Below are 20,622 nucleotides of genomic sequence, written 5' to 3'. Positions count from 1 at the left end.
ATAGAGCCAACAGGCTGTGTTTAGTTCTTTTGGCTGTTAGGATTGCATCATCTGTGAAAATATTTCTGTAAATGTCTTTGCTTGTACTCACATTTTTGTCGGACATTATCCTAAAAGGGTTACATTTCCACTTGAAATGATTAAGGCCAGGGATAGTGGTTCACCCCTATAATCCCAGCACTTTGGAAGACCAAGGCAAGCAGATCACTTGAGCCCAGGAGTTTGAGACTGACCTGGGCAACATGGTGAAACCCTGTCCCTACAAAAAATTACCCGGGTATGGTGGCGCGCTCCTGTAGTCCCAGCTACTTGAGAGGCTAATGCGGGAGGATCCCTTGAACCCCGGGATGTCAAGTCTGCAGTGAGCTGTGACTGCACCGCTGCACCCCAGACTGGGTGACAGAGGGAGGCCCCATTTCAAAAAAGAAGAGAAATCTGATTAAAAGACATGTATGTATATTGCTAGCTCTTGCCAGAAAGCCTGCTGCAGTTTGTGCACGCTCCCGTGGGCGGTGTGTGGGGCCTAGTGCACAGTCTTACTCACCCCTGGTGTGTTCCTGCTTCCTGAGATGGAGGATGCAGTTTTCGTCTCTATCTGTAGAAACCCAGTAAGAAGTTCCCCTCTGGTTTTCATTGCACAAGACCAGCTGTGACCCAACTGTGTCTTGCAAGAAAGTGTTCGTGTGCAAGGTCTGTTGAGTGAAGCCCTCGTGCCTCCCTCCCTCGCGATGTGTGGGTTTGCTCCGGACACCAGCGAGCATCCTTTGTGCAGGTAGCAAGGTCACGTTTTGCTGTTAAGTGGTTGTTTTACGTTCTTTGCCCCTTTCTGCAGCAGCAGGGGAGCGTCTGCTATGCACTGTGCTCAGGTGCAGACAGCATCTGGAGCAGGCGTCCCCAAACTTTTTACACAGGGGGCCAGTTCACTGTCCCTCAGACCGTTGGAAGGACACCACATACTGTGCTCCTCTCACTGACCAGCAATGAAAGAGGTGCCCCTTCCTGAACAGCGGCCAGGGGCCAGATAAATGGCCTCAGGGGGCCGCATGTGGCCCGCAGGCCATAGTTTGAGGACGCCTGATCTGGAGAGTACCTTGAATTCTTGTACAGACCTCTGTAATTCTGCAGTACAGACAAAAGTCTTGGAATCCATGCTATCCATGCAAGAATGTTGGAATGCTGTTTTCATTTGGTTTTATTCTGAAAGTGTGCCTTTAAATGTTAAGAACCAGAATCCTAGAGGATTTTGCACACAATCCACACTCATCATGGGGAAGAGGCATCTGGACACCAACATTTGTTTCCATTGCAAAAGAAAGTGGATTTTGCCCTGCAGGTGACAAAAGCCAGAGTGGCTTAAAGACAGGTGGGTCCCCAAGAAGAAAGCTGGAGTCCAGCACACTGGGCTGAGCCCCAGTAGGAGGGGAACCCCCATCCATTTGAGAAGAAGCCACTGCCTAGCTTCCAGCAATTACCCTGGAGACTAAAGCCCCCATAGAGAAGCTCTCGTGTTCAGTAAGGCACCAGGAGGCAGAGAACGGCCTGAGGGTGCTACCAGCCAGAGAGGCCTAAGGTGGAGGCTTCTGTGTACCACACAGAGTCCCTCCCACCCCATCATGGGCGGGTGATGGCTGCTAAGAGCTCCCAGGCTCCCAGGAGTAGCAAAAGGACCAGCACCTTGGAAGAGACCTTGATTTAGGACAACCAGAATGCAGTGGACACCAGAGCAGAGAGTGCGGCCAGGTACGGTGGCTCACTCCCGTTGTCCCAGCACTGTGGCAGGCCGAGGCAGGTGGATTACCTGAGGTCGGGAGTTCAAGACCAGCCCAGCCAACATGACAAAACCCTGTCTCTACTAAAAATACAAAAATTAGCCGGGTGTGATGGTGTACATCTGTAATACCAGCTACTTGGGAGGCTGAGACAGGAGAATCACTTGTTGCAGTGAGCTGAGATCATGCCACGGTACTCCAGCTTGGGTGACAGAGCAAGACTCTGTCTCAAAATTAAATTAAATTGCTGGGAATGGCCAGGCGTGGTGGTTCATGTCTGTAATCCCAACACTGGGAGGCTGAGGTGAACAGATCACCTGAGATTAGGAGTTAGAGACCAGCCTGGGCAACAGGGTGAAACCTCATCTCTACTAAAAATACAAAACTTAGCTGGGCCTGGTGGTGGGCGCTTGTAATCCCAGCTACTCTGGAGGCTGAGACAGGAGAATTTCTTGAATCCGGGAGGCAGAGGCTGCAGTGAGCTAAGATGGCACCGTTTCAGTCCAGCCTGGGCCACGGAGACTCTGTCTCACAGAACAAGAGCAGAGGGAAAAGATGACCTCACAAGCTCTGCCATGAGGGTTCCTTTCCGGTGCGACCCAAGAGTGTTCGGTGAACTCAAGGAAACATGCCTGCATTCCACCCTGCCTTTATGGCCAAGCAGAACAAGATGGACCTCAGTAGAGGCCAGGGAGGTAGGGAGGTGACCATGGCTGGGCCCTCACCACCAGCCTCACAGCCTTGCCGCCATGATGCTTGATGAGCCTCCCAGGTGCCCCCAGGCAAACAGGAAGGAGAGGAAGTCAGAGCCACGGAGTCATCATCCAGAAGATAAGAAGCCACAGAGCTAGAAGACAGTCTTTCAATCTTGAGAGAAACTGGGGGTCTGGGAGCTGAAGCGAGCTCATTTTTAAAAACTAAAAACAAGTTAGACTTTTTTTTTTTTTTTTTTTTTTTTTTTTTGAGACGGAGTTTCGCTCTTGTTACCCAGGCTGGAGTGCAATGGCGCGATCTCGGCTCACCGCAACCTCCGCCTCCTGGGTTCAGGCAATTCTCCTGCCTCAGCCTCCTGAGTAGCTGGGATTACAGGCACGTGCCACCATGCCCAGCTAGTTTTTTGTATTTTTAGTAGAGACGGGGTTTCACCATGTTGACCAGGATGGTCTCGATCTCTTGACCTCGTGATCCACCCGCCTCGGCCTCCCAAAGTGCTGGGATTACAGGCGTGAGCCACCGCGCCCGGCCAAGTTAAACTTTTTTCTGCCAGGGTATATAGTCAACAAACAATACCCATTGCGGTGTGAAAGGAGGCCCACGAGCTCGCACCTGTGTGCCTGGCATGGCGTTTCCCGCCAGGAGCACTGCAGGACTGAGCCCGCCACCCACTCCCACCTGCCCTCATCACCCACGAAGCAGCTTCGCAGCCTGCGTGTCCAGGAATGGAGCTGATGGGCCCCAGAAGGGACTGAGCTTGGGGCCCTGGCCAAGTCTGCAGTGCTCTCTACCCAGGAAAGCTAAGTCGGGGCTAAAAGATGACCTCACAAGCTCTGCCATGAGGGTTCCTTTCCGGTCCAACCCAAGAGTGTTCGGTGAACTCAAGGAAATACGCCTGGATTCCAGCCTGCCTTTATTCCGACGGATTAGGCAGGCACAGGCAGGTGGTCTGTGTGCAGCCATCAAAGAGCTCCTGAGGTTGACCAGGAAGCAGGTGGTATTTGGTACAGAGAACACATGGTCTGCTCCTCAGTGATGAGCCAGGGGGACGGCAGAGCTCCCACGCCTGGTGTGCGGTGCCTCCTGCCTGGGCCAAGCTCTCCTCCCCTCTTTGCCTGCCTTTCTCTCTGTCTCTCTCTCTTTTCCTGTGTCTTATTTTCTTTCTTTTTTTTGAGACAGGTTTCTCTCTGCCATCTAGGCTGGAGTGCACAGGTGCGATCTTGGTTCACTGTAGCCTCCACCTCCCAGCCTCCAGCGATCCTCCCACCTCAGCCTCCTGAGCAGCTGGGATTACAGACACTCTCCAGCATACCAGGCTAGCTTTTGTATTATTTGTAGGGATGGTGTTTCACTGTGTTGTCTACGCTGGTCTCCCCTGAGCTCAAGCAATCCTCCTGCCTCAGCCTCCCGAGTAGCTGGGACTACAGGCATGTGCCACCATGCCAGGCTAACTTTTGTATGTTCACTAGAGACAGGGTTTCACTGTGTTGGCCAGGCTGGTCTCAGACTCCTGATCTCAGGTGATTCTTCCGCCTCAGCCTCCCAAAGTGCTGGGATGCCAGGCGTGAGCCACTACACCCGGCCCTCCAAGGGGTGTTTTTAAAAATCAATCTCTGTGTCTTGGTCTAGGCCTGCAGGGCTCAAGTTTGACTCCTACAGCAGAATGCAGACATAAAGGAAGCCACGGTGCTTCGGGACCCCCCCGCCCTTGTAACCTGGAGGGGCGAGAGGCACTTTGCAGCAGAATAACCACAGCCTACGCCTGTGAGCTGCAGGGGCCTCCCCTACCACCAGCACTGGCTGCAGTGCCAGGGCTCTGTGCGCTGCCTGGCGAGGGGCTGACGCTCTCAGCAGGGCACCCTACTGGAGGCTGATGGAGGTCCACTGTCACACACTTTAGCAGAACCAGAGGCCAGGCAGGGAGGTCTAGAAAGAGAAAAGAAAACTAACAGCAGGCATTCCATGTGTGTGACCAGGTTTATTCATGAGCATGTGAAGGCACCTTTGGGGACTTCCAAGAAGTACTTGTCAGCGGTTGGGGGCGGGGTGGGAGTCCTACAGGGGAGTGGGGGAAGAGGCATCCACGCAGCCCCAGGTGACTCAGGCTGATGTGACCAGGGAAGAGAGAAGACCCTCCCCTCACCCCAAGTTCTTCCCCACTCCTGGCTGATTCTCAGTAAAGACTCAAAACCAAAAGACGTTTCTTCAAAACTTGTAAATGTCCACAGCAAGTAGCGGGCTGGAAACCACAGCTGCCTCCAGCCTGCGTGTATTCTGCACTGAACTGGGGCTGGGAGAGGGACGAGTTAAGCCCTGCGGCTCCCGGGAAGGGCACAGCTGGTCACCTGTCATTGTGTGGAGCAAACCGGCTGCCTCCAAAGGCCCCGGTCTCCATCCCTTCCCAGGCAGCCCCCGCAGACCTGAACCCTCAGGGTGTCCTAAAGTACCGTGGAGACCCGCACCTGCCTGTGGAGTGTGGCCACACGGGCCAACATTCGCTCCCAGAGATGTTGACAGCACACCTTCTAGCACCTTCTCTCAGCCCAGGAGCCAAGGGTCGTCCCTTCAGTTACTCACCAACGGCTGCTTTTCTGGCCCGCAAGTCCTCATCCAGTGTGAATACGCATAACAGGGCCAGGAGCACACATGCATTGGTGCCGTTCCAAGGAGGCCATGTGCCCGGCTCTTTGCAAAATCCCATCCGGATTTTATTTTGCAGAAGTCAAGGAAGGTCCTTTTCTGTGGAACTAGGGAGCATTTGGAGAATCAGCTCTTAGCTCACAAAGAGGAGGCCTCCAGAGTGGAGCCACCTTTCACTGGCATCAGAGGATGCCCACACAGGGCACGCTGGGCTGACTGATGCCAGCTGCACTTGCCATCTGGGTTTGTGTCCTCATCTGGGCTTGGCCAGACCCCATGTCTCCAACAAACTGGTGGTCTCCCAACTGAGAGATCTGGAAAGAAGCCAGCCAGGCGCGGTGACTCACACCTACAATCCCAGCACTCTGGGAGGCCAGAGCAGGCGGATCACCTGAGGTCAGGTGTTGGAGACCAGCCTGGCCAACATGGTGAAAACCTGTCTCCACTAAAAATACAAAAAGTAGCCGGGCATGATGGTGGTGGGCGCTTGTAATCTCAGCTACTCGGGAGGCTGAGGTGAGAGAATCACTTGAACACGGGAGGTGGAGGTTGCAGTGAGCTAAGATCACACCACTTTACTCCAGCCTGGGCAACATAGTGAGATGCCATCTCAGAAAAGAAACAAAAACCCAAACAAACAAGCAAGGCTGTTCCTTCAGACCCACTGCCCTGAAAGCAAGAACTCTGGCAGCCCTTTGCCCCTGTCTGTCTCAGTCCGTGTTTTCGGGGCCCAGGGGCTCAGGGGTATTCGTCAGCACATGTGCAGATACCCAAACAGGCTTCGTTGTGTCCGACTGTGTCTTTTTAATTCAGCGTACTGCTTTACTGAATACGACAGGTCCCTTTCAATGCTCTTTGAAAACTGTAACCTTAATCTAAAATAAGGTACAAAAAAGCTCTTTGTTAAAAACTTTTTTAGGACAGGTCTCACTCTCCTGCCCAGACTGAAGTGCGGTGGCATGGCCACAGTTCACTGCAGCCTTGACCTGGGCTCAAGTGATTCTCCCACCTCAGCCTCCGGAGTACTTGAGACTGCAGTACATGCCACCATGACAGGCTAATTTTTTTTTTTTTTTTTTTTTTGAGACAAGAGTCTTTCCCTGTCGCCAGACTGGAGTGCAATGGCGTGATCTCAGCTCACTGCAACCTCTACCTCCTGAGTTCAAGCAATTCCCCTGCCTCAGCCTCCCGAGTAGCTGGGACTACAGGCGCACACCACCGCACCCAGCTAATCTTTTGTGCTTTCTTAGAGACAGGTTTTAACAGGTTGGCCAGGATGATCTCAAGCTCCTGACCTCGTGATCTGCCCACCTCAGCCTCCTAAAGTGCTGGGATTACAGGAGTGACCCACCGTGACCAGATGACAGGCTAAATTTTTTTTTTTTTGAGATGGAGTCTTGCTTTGTTGCCCAGGCTATAGTGCAGTGGCATGATTTCAGCTCACGGCATCCACCGCCACCCAGGTTTAAGCGATTCCCCTGCCTCAGCTTCCTGAGTAGCTGGGACTACAGGCGGGTGCCACCATGCCTAATTTTTTTGTATTTTTGTAGAGACAGGGTTTCACCATGTTGGCCAGAATGGTCTCAATCACCTGACCTTGTGATCCACCTGCCTCGGCCTTCCAAAGTTCTGGGATTACAGGCGTGAGCCACTGTACATGGTCGACAAGCTAATTTTTAAAAAATGTTTGTAGATGGCTGGGCATGGTAGTTCACACCTGTAATCCCAGCACTTTGGGAGGCTGAGGTGGGAGGATGGCTTGAGCCCAGGAGGTGAAGACCAGCCTACTCAAGATGGTAAGACCCTGTCTCCACAAAAATAGAAATAAATGTTAAAATTATAAATTATGAAAATAGAGCAATAAAAATACAAACAAATTATAGGTCACAAGAGTAGAACTTTACAGCTCCAGTGGCCTCAGCGTCTCAGGAGGCAGAAGTGGGAGGCTTGCTTGAGCCCAGGAGTTCAAGGCTGCAGTGAGCTATGATCGCGCCACTGCACTCCAGCCTGTATGACAGAGCAAGACCCTGTCTCTATTTAAAAACAAAACAAAAACAAAAACAAAAAAACGTCGAGATGAGGACTCACTGTATGGTCCAGGCTGGTTTCAAACTCCTGAGGTCAAGCAGTCCCAAAGTTCTGAAATGACAGGCATGAGCCACCGTGCCCAGCCGTAAAGTTCTATTTTTTAAAAAGCATTTTGGTTGACAGGGGTGCCTATGAAAGAGAGAGAGGACCAATTTGTTCAACAGCAAATCCACACATCCTGAGCCACAGAACAACCCAAGACCTGAGCACAGCCAGCACTCAGGGACGCGGGTGTTTCTTTAATCTACCGTCTGGTGGGGCTCACTGAAGACAGGCATGGGGTGCAGCCAGCACGTGGGGCCTGCATGTTTGATCCGATGTCCGACTGAAGACAGGCTGTTCTTCTAACTGAAGAACGTGCAGCAGCAGTGTGGAGGCCTGCGCTGTTCTGGTCTGGCTTACCTCCCGTTTGGGCATCGGCTTCATTTAGTGCAGAAAAGACAAAGCTGTGGGATTGACATTCCTTGTGTGGCACTGTTTGTTTCTCAGACCCCGTGGGGAGAGGCCTCCAGCCAGAAGCCAAGTGCTCTGAGGACACTGCATCTCTGGGACCCAGGCGGGGGTGGGGGGCTGGCGCCCCGCTCTGGAGGGACAGCTTTGAGAAGAGGCCTGCCTGGCTCAAGCCTCCGGTCTCCTTGGGGCCTGCTCCTTCCTCCCGACTCACCCCTGCTTTCTACGTGCACCTTAGCTGTCATTCAAGACAAGTCCTGTCTTCACAGCTGGCAAAGGTAGAATGGGCCCTTTCCCAGGATTTGATTTCAGTTTCTTTAAGCAGTTTCCTTTGGGAAACATCCAGATAAGATGCAGGATGGGCCCAGGAGCAAGGCTGTTCAGAAAATCCAAAGTAGATGAGCTGTGTGAACTCACTGTTGAGGACTGTGGATGCAGTCCTGGCTTCCAGGGTCTGAGCTGCACGGTTCTTACAGAGGGACAGGAGAGCATCGCCGTCCCTCCCACCCAGAAGGGCTCGGGCAGGCTGAAATGCTGAGTTCAAGGAGGTGCCTTGGCCAAGCCACAGGTGCTCTCTGGGTTCCCCTCGGCACCATGTGGCCCCCAGTCGGACAGGCTGGACAAGAGTGGACAAACCTGACGTCCCTCCTTATTATGTGTATATATTTTTTGAGATAGTCTCTCTCTTGTTGCTCATGCTGGAGTACAGTGGCTGGAGATCTGCTCACTACAACCTCCACCTCCCAGGTTCAAGTGATTCTCCTGTCTCAGCCTCCCGAGTAGCTGGGACTACGGGTGTGTGCCACCATGCCTGGCTTATTTTTATATTTTTAGTAGAGACAGAGTTTTACCACATTGGCCAGGCTGGTCTTGAACTCCTGACCTGAAGTGATCCACCTGCCTCGGCCTCCTGAAGTGCTGGGATTATAGGTGCGAGCCACTGTGCCTGGCTCCCTCCTCATTGTAGTTTGACAGTAAAGAAGCTGGCTAAAAGCCACCAAAACCAAGATGGAAATGAGAGTGACCTCTGTTCATCCTCACTGCTACATTCCCACAGCGCTGTGACAGTTACAAATGCCATGGCAGTGTCAGGAAGTTACCCTCTATGCTCTAAAAAGGGGAGGCATAAATAACACTCCTCCGGGCTGCTGGATCTATTAACCATTCTTTTCTTCCTTTACCTTCCTAAGAAACTTGCTTTCACTTTATGGATTTGCCCTGAATTCTTTCTTGCTAGAGATCCAAGAATCCTTTCGGGGTCTGGGTCGGGACCCCTTCCTGGTAACACTTGCACGGACGGTTTAACCAGGACTGTGCGTTACAGATTTTGTCATCTATCCCGCAGGCCCTGAATGAATGAACCACCTCCCAGCACACAGGCAGGTGCCAGGTTTTTCCTTCGTGGAGGGATGATGCTGGCTTTCTGTTTGCAGCAAGCTGTCTTGGATCACCTGTGTGACTTGGGACAAGTGAAATCCCTGGTTCCTTATATAAAAGTGACAGCAAGGGAGGTAAGAGGACGGAACTTTGCCAGCCAGTCTCTAAGATCTAACTGCTCTGAGTCTCTGAATTTAAGCAGGACAGATATCCCTTATCTTTGTGAGAATGTGGACTGGGCTTCCACTGTCTCAGCCAGGGACGTCCAGGGCTTTCGGCCTCCTCGGATCTGCCCTGTGGGTCTGAGTGAGGCTCCAGCTCCAGGCCCTCAGCTTATGCCATCAGAACCCCTGGGGAGGGTGGCGGGTGGGAGTGGGGACTCCCTGCACTTGCTGCAGACCTCGCAGATCTGTGAGAAAACCTACAGCCCTACACCCACAGCTACGGAGGAGAGTTCCCACTGGGAATGAGGCTTCGTGGTCAGACCGAAGGGGAGGGGAGAAATCCTGTCTCTTTTTCAGAAGGGATTCTCCTGGGGGCGGGGGTGGCAGCGTGGTTGGCCAGTGAGTGAAAAGCTGTGGCCCTGCTGGGCGGCCCGTGGCCCTACATGCAGCCCACGGTCAACCTGCTGGCTTGTCCACGTGCAGGAGGACACTGTAGGCGTGTCCACTTGTCCACTGGAGGCGGGGTCCGAGCCAGCCGCAGGGTGTCCAGCTGAGCGCCCAGGCCAGGGGGTGACCGGGGCCTGCGGAGCCCCCTGAGGACTCGCGAAGGCCCCCTTCCTCCGGGACAGGCATGAGCGCCAGAATCCGCCCTGCTGAGCCAACAGGCGGCTGCGGCCATATGAAGCGCATTAACGATTAATAATTTCCAGTTGTTGCTTCGCGGGCTCCCCGGGCCTCTGCACCTCCGCAGGCTCCTGCTCCCCCCGCCCCCTAACCGCCAGGTCTGAAGCTGTTAGCGCCTCCTGGGTCCCGCTGGGACAGGGCAAGGGATCAACGCGCCCCCAGGGCCCCGGCGCGAGCGGGTCCCCGCGTCCACCTGTAGCGGGTGGGGTGGCCAGGCCGGGCTGGGGGTCTTTCTCGCCCACCGGTGACGGCGGGGCCGGGGCCGGGGCGGAGCCGGAGGGGGCGGGGCGGCGGGCGGGGCCGAGCCGGAGGGGCGGGGCGGAGAGCGGGGCGCGGCGGGCGGCGGCGAGACCCGGGCGGCGCGCGGGCGGCGCGCGGGCAGCGGGGCAGGGAGGGCGAGAGGGCGGCCGGGCGGGCAGCGGCCCCGGCCCGTGTCTGTGCCCCTCGCTCGCCCAAGACCCCGGCTTCGGTGCCTCGGGTCCCGTCGCGCGCCGCCATGGTGGGCCGGCTGAGCCTGCAGGATGTGCCGGAGCTCGTGGACACGAAGAAGAAGGGCGACGGCGTCCTGGACAGCCCGGACTCGGGGCTCCCCCCAAGCCCCAGCCCCAGCCACTGGGGGCTCGCGGCGGCCGCGGGCGGCGGAGGCGGCGGGGAGCGCGCTCCGGCCCCGGGGGCGCTGGAGCCCGACGCGGCGGCGACCCCCACGGCTCCGGTGAGTGGCCCCCGCAGGCTCCTGCTCCCCGAACGCGGCGGCTGTCGGGCCCGGGATTCCCAGTCTCGGAGCTCTGTGGGATCCCGGGAACCCGGGTCTCGGAGCTCTGTGGGACCCCAGGATCCCTTGTCTCGGAGCTCTGTCGGGAGCGCGTTCCTTGCAGGGAGCGGGGGCGGGAGCCACCTGGAGCCGGTGGCTGGAAAGTTGTCGTCGCCCGGGAGGCGCGGGAGCCCCGGGAGCGCAGAGCGGTCTCCTCTCTTCGGTGGCGGCCGCCGGGCTGCTGGGGGAGCCTGGAGGGAACCCTTGCCCGCCCCGACCCTGGCCGACACCCGGCGATTTGGGCTCCTGGGGCTCCTGCCTCCTCCCGGCCTCCCCGCAGCGCTTGCGCCCCGCGATCCCCACCCCAGAGCGAAGACCGCCTCCCTGACCTTTCCCGAAAGGTCCCGCCCCAGCTGCGGCCTCGAGGCCCCTCTTTGCCGGAACCCCGGGAACTTGATGGCTGGGAGGCCTCTGGGCGGTGGAACCTTTTATTTTACTTTAAAGTTTTCATAGAAGGAAAAACCTCCCCCTAATCTGTAGCCCTGGGAGTCGCTCGGACGCCGGTGTCGCTGCGGAACCCACGGAACCCACATCCTGCCCGCGGTCTCAGCGACGCCCGAAGGGGGCTGCAGCCACGGGTGGGATGTCAGCCCTCCCCGGGTGAGGTTGGCGGCGCCCCACTGTTCCTGGTGACCCTGTGGGGGCTCCGCGGTGCTGGTGGTGTCGCGCTCCACCCTGACTCTGGGTGGGCATCAGGGCGGGGTCCTCACGTCCATCCCCAGGCGGGGCTGCTTCAGCTCGGCCGTCAGTGCCCCCCCGTCCCACCGCGTCCACCTACCCCAGCCGCAGGACGCTCACCCCCGCGTTTCCACTGTGCCCTCCGCCCGCGCGCCCAAGGCATCTCCCCGGAGGAGTCCTGCTAGTCCCTCAGTGCCCCGCTTGCGTCACCTCCGCCTTCCCTTGATGCTCCCCAGGGCCTCGCCAGCGTCCACAGCTGCGTCCCCATCCCACAGTGGCTGTTCGTTCATGTGTCTGCTGCCCCCTCTCTGCACCTCCGCCCCGTGACCCCAGCCCCAGCCTGGAGCAAAGGCGGTGCTCAGGGTGGGCAGGAGTGGAAGCAGAGAAGGCGAGAGAACTGAGGGCCCTGGGGATGCCTGGAAGGCGGTGCTGCGTTCACAGAAGCACCCACCTTCTCATGGGGACGCCTGGGAGGTGCCCGCTTCTGTTGGGGAGGGTCTGGCAGCCAGAGAGCTGGTGGGGGGAGCAGGGCCTGCTGTCACTATGTAGGGACTGTTTGCAGAAGCTAATGCCCACACCTTATGTACCCCCCACAATTCATCCCCCACACAATTCACCCACACGCACAATTCACCCCCACACACGATTCACCCCCACATACGATTCACTCCCCTATAATTCACTCCCCACGCAATTCACCCACATACACGATTCACCCACACACACGATTCGCCCCTCTACAATTCACTCCCCACACAATTCACCCACACACACGATTCACCCACACACACGATTCACCCCCCTACAATTCACTCCCCACACAATTCACCCCCACACACAATTCACCCCCACACACGATTCACCTTTACACACGATTCACCTCCACACACGATTCACCCGACACACGATTCACCTCCACACATGATTCACCCACACACACGATTCACCCCTACATAAAATTCACCCCCTACAATTCACTCCCCACACAATTCACCCCCACACACAATTCACCCCCACACACGATTCACCCCACACAGTTCACCCTCCCACGCATAATTCGTCCTTCCACACACGATGCACCCTCCACCCCCACACACACAGTTCACTGACCTTGGTTCCCACCCACAGCCCCTCCTCCACCCCGGCCTTGCTGAGCCTCCACCCAGGCCCAGGATCTGGACTCTCAGGACCCTCTGCCTCTCCCATCCTGGGCCCCCTTGGCTTTCGCAATCCCAACCCCCTTTTGACACCTAGTCCTGGTCTCAGAGCCAACCTTCTAGCCTTCTAGAAATGTTTGCCTCTAGAAATGGAGACGCTGGGGTGGGGCTGCTAACTCCACACCCTGGCCCAAATGCACATCCTTATCTCAAATTAGGTAAAGAAAATGAGATCCCTGGTCACCAAAGGGCTTCTGGGCTCAGACTCTGCACCATGTTTAACTTTGCCTGCTTAACACAGAGGCCCGGATTCCTGCAACCTGGTGAAAGCCAGCACCGCCTTCTAGAACCTTCCTGGTTAATCAGAGTCCCACACAGTGACCCGGCCGGAATTGCTGCTGTGCTCGGCTTCGCTGAGCATGCTGGATGGTGGAGGGTGACAGGAAGAACATTTGGTGTCTTTTTTTTTTTTTTTTTTTGACATAGTCTCAGTCACCCAGGCTGGAGAACAGGGGCACGATGTCGTGTTACTGCAACCTCTGCGTCCTGGGTTCAAGCAATGCTCGTGCCTCAGCCTCCCCAGCAGCTAGACTTCAGGCACCTGCCACCACTCCTGGCTAATTTTTGTACTTTTAGTAGAGACAGGGTTTCACCATGTTGGCCAGGCTGGTCTCAAACTCCTGGGCTCAAGGGATCCTCCCACCTCCGCTTCCCAAAGTGCTGGGATTACAGGTGTGAGCCACTGCCCTTGGCCAGATTGAATCTTCAGTTGAAAAGCAGAAAGTTCCCTGGTGGCATCTTTTTTGTTTTGACCTTTCCTAGAGTGTTATTGAGACAGAGCGCTATGGAATGGAGGGTTCTGGCGAGGTGAGCCTCAGCTCACCAAGGTTTCCCACCGCGTGGCCGGGGGCGGCGGCTGGCTGAAGCTCCTTTCCCACAACCTCAGCAGGGGAAGGGGGTGTCGCCTTGCTGTGCTGATACGGTCACAGGGCATGCAATGTGACTCCTCTGAGGCACACGGCACAGTCGTGGTCAGCCTGGTATTTGAACCCAGATCTCTCGGCTCCCTGCCCAGTGCTTCTCTGGCATGCCCAGCAGGGGGGACACAGATCCCAGCCAGGCCCATCAGCTGGAGGCTCAGAGTCACAGTCTCCTGTTGGCCATGCTTCGAAATGGCCTTCGGGGGCCAGGCCGGGTGGCTCACGCCTGTAATCCTAGCACTTTGAGAGGCGGAGGTGGGCGGGTCACCTGAGGTCAGGAGTTCAAGACCAGCCGGGCCAACATGACAAAACCGCATCACCATTAAAAATACAAAAAAATTGGCCAGGCATGGTGATGCATGCCTGTAATCTGCCAGCTACTCAGGAGGCTGAGGCAGGAGAATCGTTTGAACCTGAGTGGCAGAGGCTGCGGTGAGCCGAGATCACACCACTGCACTCCAGCCTGGGCAATGGAGTGAGACTCCATCTCAAGAATAAAAAAGAAAGAGAGAGAGAGAGAGAAAGAAGGAAGGAAGGAAGGAGAAGGAAGAAAAAGAAAGGAAGGAAAGAAAGAAGGAAGGAAGAAAGGGCCCACAAGAGCTCTAACTGCCTTCTTCTCTGTCCTTAAGAATCCAGCGTCTCTGCCTCTGCCTCCCAGCTGTGCACTGAGGCTGTGCCCCCTGTCCTTTGGCGAAGGAGTGGAGTTTGACCCCTTACCACCAAAGGAAGTAAGGTAAATACAGAAATACAGCAGGCCCCACTTTCATTCTGTTCTTAACAGTTCATTTTTCATTCGAGATATTAATGCTTGTTATTAAAAGCGTTAGTTAATTGCAGAACTGTGCCAAAGGCGATTGATAGTTTGGTGGGCCCTCGTTTTTCCCTGCGTTCTAACCAGTGCACTTAGAGACATGCTTCTTACAGTAGGAATGAGATCGTGTTATGTGCAGAGCTCTGCAGCTTCTATTCTGGACATCACATACCGGGGCCTGATGAGGCTTACATTTCTGTCAGAAATTAATTATTCTTTCCAGAAGCTGCTGCCCCCGACTCCCTGACCTGCAAACCCCTCTGTGAGGTAGTGCAACCTTGTCCCACGGTACAGTTTCACTAGGCAGGTGCGGGTCTTCCCCTGGGAACCATCTCATTCAGGACTACCTGGGGGCAAAGATGCATTTAGAGGCTCGGTTAAGGACAGGCCTCTTTAGAGACAGGAGTTTTACTTTTGGTACCTGGTGGTTTCATAGCTGGAGTTTCAGTTGCGTTAACACAAAGGCTCTTTGACATGGAACAAAGGAGAGGTTCATCCGTTTCGAGGTGAGCGGCCCGGACTTCTGTGCCTGTGAGGCTTGAATTCTGAACAAAATGGGGCCGGGACTTCATGACGTCTGCTCCCACCGGCCCTTCACCACTTACCTGAGGAGGCGAGACTTTTCCATCTGACTCACAAAAGAATTCTGATTCTTACTCACCCAGCCATGGGTAGGGGCTGCTTAGGGGCAGTGCTGTTAGATGTGTCTGTATGTGACACCTGTACACAGTTCGGTATCTACAGAGCCATAGTAATTCAGTAAAATGCCTGAAAGCTTTGCTTCTATAAGAAAACGAACTTCCGGGCCGGGTGCAGCAGCTCACTCCTGTAATCCAGCACTTTGGGAGGTCGAGGCAGGCAGATCACGAAGTCTGGAGATCGAGGCTATCCTGGCCAACATGGTGAAACCCCGTCTCTAGTAAAAGTACAAAAATTAGCCAGATGTGGGGGTGCATGCCTGTAGTCCCAGCTACGTGGGAGGCTGAGGCAGGAGAATCACTTGAACTCTGGAGGTGCGGGTTGCAGTGAGCTAAGACTGCACCACTGCACTCCAACCTGGGCAATATAGTGAGACTCCAGCTCAAAGAAAAAAAAGAAAACTAACTCCGGGCTAGGCACGGTGGCTCACCCCCGTAATCCCGGCATTCTGGGGGACTGTAGCAAGAGGATGGTTTGAGACCAGCCTGGGCAACAATAGTGAAATCCGTCTCTACACAAAAGACAAAAATTATCTGGGTGGTGCACGCCTGTAGTCCTAGCTACTCAGGAGGCTGAGGTGGGAAGATTGCTTGAGCCTGGGAGGTTGAGGCTACAGTGAATCGATTATGCCACTGCACTCCAACCTGGGCAACTGAGTGAGAACCTCTCTTTTTTTAAAAAAAGAAAAAAAAAATAGCAGTATTACCTACAACAACAACCGAAAAAAAAAAGAGAGAGAGAAAAAAAATGAGGCCGGTCACGATGGCTCACGCCTGTAATCCCAGCACTTTGGGAGGCTGAGGAGGGCGGATCACCTGAGGCTAAGGATTTCAAGACCAGCCTGGCCAAGATGGTAAAACTCCATCTCTACTTTTAAAAATGCAAGAATTAGCTAGGTGTGGTGGTGGGTGCCTGTAGTCCCCAGCTGCCTGGGAGGCTGAGGCAGGAGAATTGCTTGAACCCAGGAGGCGGAGGTTGCACTGAGTTGAGATCGCACCACTGCACTCCAGCCAACAGAGCAGGACTCCATCTCAAAAAATAGATGATAGACAGATAGATAGATAAATAAGAGCTGATTGATCCCTGGAGGAGACAGAGAAACTGGCTCCCACCCGTGAGGCAGTGGAATCCACCTCCTTACATAGGAGTTAGAGTGACAGCACGTGCCTTGCTCTGTGGACCACTCCACCCGTTTATCATCAGGCATCCTTTACAGAAAGGAAACGGAGGCTGAGGGAGTGAAGTGACTTGGCGGAGGTCTTAGCTTATGTGAGTGGGAGCGGGACCCAGGGCTGCTGCCCGCAGTGGCTGAAGGGATGCGGGGTGGGCTTTGGAAGCCTTCACCCTGCATTTGAATGCCGGCGCCACCCCTCAGCAGCACCGTGGCCTGCGTCTCCGCACCTCGGTTCCTCTCTCAGGCTTGTTGGGAAGATTAAATTGGAAAGGACTTGGAGGAGTTCCTGGCATACAGTGTTTTCTAGACCCCATGAAAACACTTAGGGTGCTGCTGCTCCCTGGAGTGGCCACCTTCTGCATGTGCAGCCACAGATGACTCCAGGTCACGGTAGGGACCCCGAGCCCCTGGCTAGAGGAGCGGCTTCACGGGGCCTTGTATCTCCCGTCAGGTACACGTCCTCGGTCATGTACGACTCGGAGCGACACTTCGTGGACGGCGTGCAGCTGCCCCTGGGCCTGGCCGTGGCCTCCTGCAGCCAGACAGTCACCTGCCTCCCCAACTGCACGTGGCGCAACTACAAGGCTGAGGTGCGCCTGGAGCCACGCCACAAGCCCGCACGCTTCCTCAGCACCACCATCGTCTACGGCAAGTACCCCAAGACCATCTACACCACCACCCTGGATTACAACTGCCGCAAGACGCTGAGGCGGTTTCTGTCCAGCGTGGAGCTCGAAGCCACGGAGCTCCTGGGCAGCGACGACCTCTCGGATGAATGCTGACTCGGCAGGCGGGGCTGGGGCTGGGCGGCTCTTCCACTGCCCTGACCAGGACCTCTCCAGGCTGGGCTGGGGTCAGGGTTACGGTTAGGGGGACCGGCTCTTCTGCTGCCCTGACCCCGACCTCTCCAGGCTGGGGTTAGGGTTAGGGTTAGGGTTAGGGGGACTGGCTCTTTCACTGCCCTGCCCCCGACCTCTCCAGGCTGGGCTGGGGTCAGGGTTAGGGTTAGGGGGACCGGCTCTTCCGATGCCCTGACCCCGATCTCTCCAGGCTGGGGTTAGGGTTAGGGTTGGGGGGACTGGCTCTTCCGCTGCCCTGACCCTGACCTCTCCAGGCTGGGGTTAGGGTTAAGGTTAGGGGGACTGGCTCTTTCACTGCCCTGCCCCCAACCTCTCCAGGCTGGGCTGGGGTCAGGGTTAGGGTTAGGGTTAGGGGGACCGGCTCTTCCGCTGCCCCTGAACTCACAGATGACTCGGCAGGCTGGGCTGGGGTCAGGGTTAGGGTTAGGGGGACCAGCTTTTTCACTGCCCTGCCCCCGACCTCTCGCATGACTCCGCAGGCTGTGCTGGGGTCAGAAGGCTCTTCCACTGCCCCCAGCTACCTTGGCCAAGCCCAGCGGCCTTGCCCTTCATGTCATTCTAGCCCCAGAGGAGTTTAACCTAGAGATACCTCCAAGTCCAGGGAAGAAAAAAAAAATCACTGCATCTCATAATGACTGAGATCTTTGTGTTTTAATTTCAAGCTGTTTTTGAAAGGAGTGTTTGTCCTGCTTTGCTGCTGTGATGCTTCCCCAAAGTCTCCATCTGATGAGGAGATAAAAAGGCCACGAGGCCGCCAGAAAGCAGCAGCTGTCTGGGATGGGAGGGAGGGAAGCTCCCCATCCGTGGGTCAGTGCCTCAGAAGAAGAGCGTGGAAATGTCCCGGGATGCAAAGTGAGATTTAAGGAATTTCAGCCGCGGGGTCTTCACTGCACAGAAGTGGTGCTAATTCAGTCAACGGCGGTGCCGCCGGGGCCGGTCTGTGGGGAGCTGAGCTCCCTCCTGTGTGTTTAAATTCCCACCTCCTTTTGTGTTTCCTGTGACCTAAAGTCTTGTAATTCCCTAAATCTTTTTCAAGATAACAACAACAAAAAACCCAAACCACAATATAAAATGCCTTAAAAAAAAAAAAGGCTGGCTCTGCTGTCGCCTGCTCCGGGAAGGCCAGGCCATGGACGGCAGGTTTGGGAGCGGTGGCTTCGGTTCTGGTACCTTCCTCGTGGTCAGTTCCAAGCGCAGGCTTTGGCAAAATGCCTGGGACCCCTGGCATCTGGTGACTGTCTCCGCAGGCTTCCGAGGCTCTCCTGATAGGTGTTTTGGGGTTTCAGAATACTTTCTAATTTTCTCACAAGGCAAAACGGAGTGGAGGGCTTTTTTTTTTTTTTTTTTTTTTTTTTTGAGAGAAACGTACTGTTTCTCTCAAAACATACTGTTGGAGTTAACAGTATACTTGGAAAACACGTCTTTTGGGAGTCCATAAGGGGAGAGGATACTCGGGGCAAGAGCAGGAGGCGGAGGCGGATGACGACCGGGTCATTCTGAGAGGGGGCTGAGCTTGACTCATTCTTAGGACTTCGCTGGCGTGAGAATTGGCGGGATTCTGCCAGTGCCTTAGGACTAGTGCGAAAAGCAGTGAAGGCCGGTGTGGTGGCTCGTGCCTGTAGTCCCAGCTACTCGGGGAAACTGAGGCAGGGGGAGCTCTTGAGCCCGAGAATTCGAGACCAGTCTAGGCAACATAGTGAGCTTCCATCTCTAAAAGAAAAAAAGGCAAGGACATCTGTGCCCCCGACCCCCGACACCAGCCAAGCTAAGCTGAATTGGAGTAGGGAATGGCGCCAAAACCTGGCCGCTGCCGCCGTGGCCTGCGTCCCTCTGATGCCACTGTTCAAGTGGAAGCGACAGTCGGGGAGCTGGAGTCAACTGAAGATGTTCCCGAGGTCGGTGCGAATTCGGCTGAACCGGTCCAGCGACGGGGCGGTGACCAGGGTTCGAGGCCCGGGCCCTGCCTCCCACCGCCCGCGCTCCCCAGCCCCTGCTCCTTAGAACCTTCCGCCCATCCCTGCGGTGTCTGAGTAAAGAAAGTGGCAGACGGTCTTTTTTTCTTCCAATACTGGAAAGAACAAACTAGATACTTCCTTTGAATCCACCCAGATTATGTCAAGCGCCCGACGCCTGCCAAGCGCCGTGAGCTCAGCCTCCGCCGTGACTCCGGTTTCCGTGGACGGCTTCCATCTGCCCCGACGCGGTTCCCGGAGCCACGGCGGGGACTCTGTGCGGGGATAATGCCTCGTCTACGGTGGTGGAGGCGGGGAGAGCCACGCTGTCCCCTGCGGACAGCAGCGTTCGGTCTGCTGTGCCCCTAACAGACGCGACGGCGCTGCAGACAAGGCCTGCGGGCCCCTCTTGGTGGCTCCAGCTTCCGGGGTGAAGCTCAGCTGGGACCCAGTGAGGGGCACTCGGCGCCCCAGGATCTCCTCATAGTCACGTGCAGAGTGAAAAATGCTTCCTGTGGTTGATAGAGCTAGTGCCACGCTAACAGTGGATTTTTCTGTCTGATTTCATGCTGTGAAGTGGTCAGTGTAATTTTTAGGTAATGTTAGGGGGTCCTCGAGGCCTTGCTCTGCCCCGTTTCCACTTAATGTAAACAGTACCCGCTGCGCGGCAGGGTGGGAGTCACATGTTCTTCTGTGTCCTTAGGAGACTTTTTTTTTTTCTTTTGTCTTAGGGGACTGTTAAGTTCAGGCAAATCATGCTAGGTGTGGAGAGAGTCTGAAATTCATCAGTAAAGTAAGTGGGAGTGAGCGATTGTGAATGTGTAATGCAAATGGAAAACCAGGTGTTACTGTGTTAAGTTATTCACTAGGGAGCAGCTGTGGTTCTTTCCAGCCCTCTTCCTCTCCAAACCTGCTATGCTGACAGCTGCAGAAAAGGAAGCGTGTGAGGAAAATGGAACCTGTCAGGGTGGGTCGCAGGCGTCTGTCCACTGTTCGTTTGCAAAGTGGAAGCAGTGAGCTTTCAGACCCACTGATTAAAAACACACATTCCTAAGTGTATGTGAGAGACACTGTTTATTTGTTAATTAAAAATCTTTTTTCTTGGTCTCTTAAATCATGGCGCTCAGGTAATAAGGGTACTTTTAGCGAAAAGTTGTTTTCCTTTCAAACTACAGACCTTTTAAAAAGACTTTAATTTGAGCGAATACCTTTCTGTTTGACGGTTTCCCTGTTTCTGACCTTAGGCAACCAGAAAGCGTTTGACAGACGCGATGTTTGCAGTTGACCTTTGACACCTGTTACGCTCCCTTTCGCTTTGCGACTTCTCCATTTAACAATAAATTATCTGAAAAACAAAACTTTGACAGATGCTTTTTTTTTTTTTTTTTTTTTTTTTTTTGAGACGGAGTTTTGCTCTTGTTACCCAGGCTGGAGTGCAATGGCGCGATCTCGGCGCACCACAACCTCTGCCTCCTGGGTTCAGGCAATTCTCCTGCCTCAGCCTCCTGAGTAGCTGGGATTACAGGCACGCGCCACCATGCCCAGCTAATTTTTAGTATTTTTAGTAGAGACGGGGTTTCAGCATGTTGACCAGGATGGTCTCGATCTCTTGAC

General features: G+C 55.1%; 1 protein-coding gene and 1 long non-coding RNA gene across 3 annotated transcripts; both read left to right on the top strand.

Moving 5' to 3' along the window:
* Nucleotides 1–4,571: 4,571 nt before the first annotated feature.
* Nucleotides 4,572–10,140, top strand: LOC141581814 (uncharacterized). The gene is made up of 3 exons (XR_012514580.1): nucleotides 4,572–7,939; nucleotides 9,007–9,172; nucleotides 9,832–10,140. It is a non-coding gene; the product is annotated as an uncharacterized LOC141581814 (long non-coding RNA).
* A 176-nt stretch (nucleotides 10,141–10,316) lies between these two features.
* RFLNB (refilin B) lies at nucleotides 10,317–20,366 on the top strand. Of its 2 annotated transcripts, XM_039476393.2 has the most exons (4): nucleotides 10,317–10,598; nucleotides 11,178–11,297; nucleotides 14,142–14,245; nucleotides 16,648–20,366. In XM_039476393.2, exons 1-4 carry the CDS (start codon nucleotides 10,383–10,385, stop codon nucleotides 16,976–16,978), a joined length of 771 nt encoding a protein of 256 aa, XP_039332327.1. In that variant the 5' UTR covers nucleotides 10,317–10,382; the 3' UTR covers nucleotides 16,979–20,366. The 2 variants fall into 2 exon arrangements, with proteins under 2 accessions (XP_039332327.1, XP_039332328.1); XM_039476394.2 differs by lacking the exon at nucleotides 11,178–11,297.
* Nucleotides 20,367–20,622: the final 256 nt, after the last annotated feature.

Source organism: Saimiri boliviensis, chromosome 17, assembly GCF_048565385.1.
Source record: "Saimiri boliviensis isolate mSaiBol1 chromosome 17, mSaiBol1.pri, whole genome shotgun sequence".
In the NCBI taxonomy this organism is placed as follows: Eukaryota; Metazoa; Chordata; class Mammalia; order Primates; family Cebidae; genus Saimiri; species Saimiri boliviensis.
Note: the sequence above shows the minus strand (reverse complement) of the source record. Positions and strands in the feature narration are given on the sequence as shown.